Genomic DNA, 2255 nt, shown 5'->3' with positions numbered 1-2255 from the left:
CCTGGGGATAAAAATATATGTTTATAAAAAATAAAAAATTAAAAAAAAAAACATTAAATTGGAGGTTTTTAGATCCCATCCCTATAGCAACCATATTTATATGTCCCTACAACCAAAGATGTAGACATCAGCATCTGTATTTTTTATGTCCTATAGCCTAAAGTCAACATGCAAGTTGTCTTAGAGAAAGTGAGTTGTTATTTCCAGTGTTAATGCAGTATGATAGTAAATGATTTCTGCTGTCCAATTTCCAATGGAGTTACACAATCAGACCTGGTGTACCTCCTTGAAAACAATTTTGTCCTTAAAATTCCATAAAGAAAAAAATGATAAACTGATTACATATTAAAAATATATTTTATTGTATTCTACTATGTAAAGGTGTACCTCATATTATATGAAAAAACTGAATCTTATAGATATATACATAAATAAATATTTAAATAGATAAATAGGCATAGGAAAGGTCATCTGTAACCAACTACTGCTTGTAGAGTTGACATGTCCTGAAAACTCTTGACAAATTGACTGTGTTCATGTCTTCGCAACCACAAAAATGAGAGTCTCTAAGATGGCAGGACTCCGGAATGTGTGATGTTATTAGTCAGAGGGAATCATTTTCATGTTGTAACAGGTCTCACTTGCCACTCCTTAGTCTCTTATGCAAGGCTGTTGATGCATACAAGGGTTTCATGATCTCTGCTCGGACCATCTCCCAGGCACAAGGGCTGGATTGCTTCTCTTGCAGATAGAGGGAGATTCTCTGAAAGTAGCTCCTCAGGATGGTGTCCCCATTCACCAGGGGCAGCTCTCCCACCCCTGCCTCCTGCAGGGGACAGGCTTCCAGGTGGCCCAGCTGCCCAGAATGTCCCGAGCACAATTCCTCCAGGATGGTCGTGTTCCAGGGAGCAGGTGAGGCCTCTGTGCAGAAGAGGTGGAAGGTCTTCTGGTTCGTCACATGGATGACAGAGAGGGCATGAGCCTTCTGCAGCACCTTGCCGTCAAACACCTCCTGGGGGAAGCCAAAGTCATTTGTGTATTTGTCACAAGAGCTAGCAGACAGTCTCCTCATTTGTTGCAGGAGCTTCAGGGTCCTCCAGTGCAACACGCTGTGATACTGAAGCAGGTCACATCCCAGAGAGCCGAGGGATTGGCAGCTAAGCACCACCAGGGCCACCACGAAGGAGCAGGGCAGGGCCATTGGGGTCCTGTAGGTGCTGTTGGCCTGGCTGGGGTGGGCACGTCTGGGAACCGTGGCTCTAGCTTCTCTGAACATCTTGTCTTGTGCATGTGGCTTAAGTAGGGGACATAGGCGTTTTCGATTTCTGAACTTTTCCCTTCCTTTCTACTTCTCTTTTTGCTTTCCTTTCTACACTTTCTTCTGGGGTTTAGAGCATGGGTTTCTCAACTGTTTCTTTTTCCTATTGCCGCCTCCTGTCACAGTCTTTCGAATATTTATGTAATTGAACCTTCCAAAAAAACGTGGTAACACCGATCTAAAGTCTATATGTTATGTATTTATAGCTCTGCTTTATAGATTAAGAAAGAGTTCATTTTAGTCTGTTTAATTCAGAATTAAGATGGAAGAAAAAATTCTTCTAGAAGCTATATTTTAAACCTAATTACTCTTTACTGGATATCTGAATATGATGTGTGACTTCTACATTTTTCGTATTTAAATGGAAATATTAAAGTACAATGCAAATTAAGTATTTCTAGAAAGACAATACTATCAGTGTCCCTAGATTCTGAGAATCATTCCAAATTGCTAATAGCCAATGAATTTTTCAAACATTTATTGGATGTTTGTTTTTACTGTATGGTATTTTAGTATGGCCTCAATGAGAAAATGATTTTTAACTTCACCTGATGCTAGATACTCAACAATTTATTTTAAAAGTATTTTCTCTAATTAGTACCAGATAGAATTCCCGATTCAATGAATACATTTTGAATAATTAAATGATTATGTAGAATCTATATTTATTTATTTCCAAAGCCCGCATCAAAACAAGGCTCAAACACCAGCAGCTTCGACAAGATAGCCCATGGCATGTTGAAGCCTTGTTCCCAGCCCTAGAACTACTTGTTACATTGTTGGAAGCAACTGGACTAGTGTTCCCTCTGGTGGGGGGATGCTGAAATGTGGGAGAGACTTTGAAGCTCCAGAGCAGGAAGGATGGGGAAAATCTCTGGACCTTCTGCTCACTTTTATAGGAATCTATCTGCTGTTTTTGTTTAAAAAAAAAAAAAAA

General features: G+C 39.7%; 1 protein-coding gene across 1 annotated transcript; it reads right to left on the bottom strand.

Moving 5' to 3' along the window:
- Positions 1-637: 637 nt before the first annotated feature.
- On the bottom strand, positions 638-1201 carry LOC132009205 (interferon alpha-1/2-like). Its single transcript, XM_059387528.1, has one exon. It carries the CDS (start codon positions 1199-1201, stop codon positions 638-640), a length of 564 nt encoding a protein of 187 aa, XP_059243511.1.
- Positions 1202-2255: the final 1054 nt, after the last annotated feature.

The sequence above is a fragment of the Mustela nigripes genome, unplaced genomic scaffold (genome assembly GCF_022355385.1).
Source record: "Mustela nigripes isolate SB6536 unplaced genomic scaffold, MUSNIG.SB6536 HiC_scaffold_7312, whole genome shotgun sequence".
Lineage (NCBI taxonomy): Eukaryota > Metazoa > Chordata > Mammalia > Carnivora > Mustelidae > Mustela > Mustela nigripes.
Note: the sequence above shows the minus strand (reverse complement) of the source record. Positions and strands in the feature narration are given on the sequence as shown.

What these genes read in the sequence shown, in the direction of transcription:
- LOC132009205 (XM_059387528.1), bottom strand. Translation starts at nt 1,201, where the DNA reads ATGGCCCTGCCCTGCTCCTTCGTGGTGGCCCTGGTGGTGCTTAGCTGC.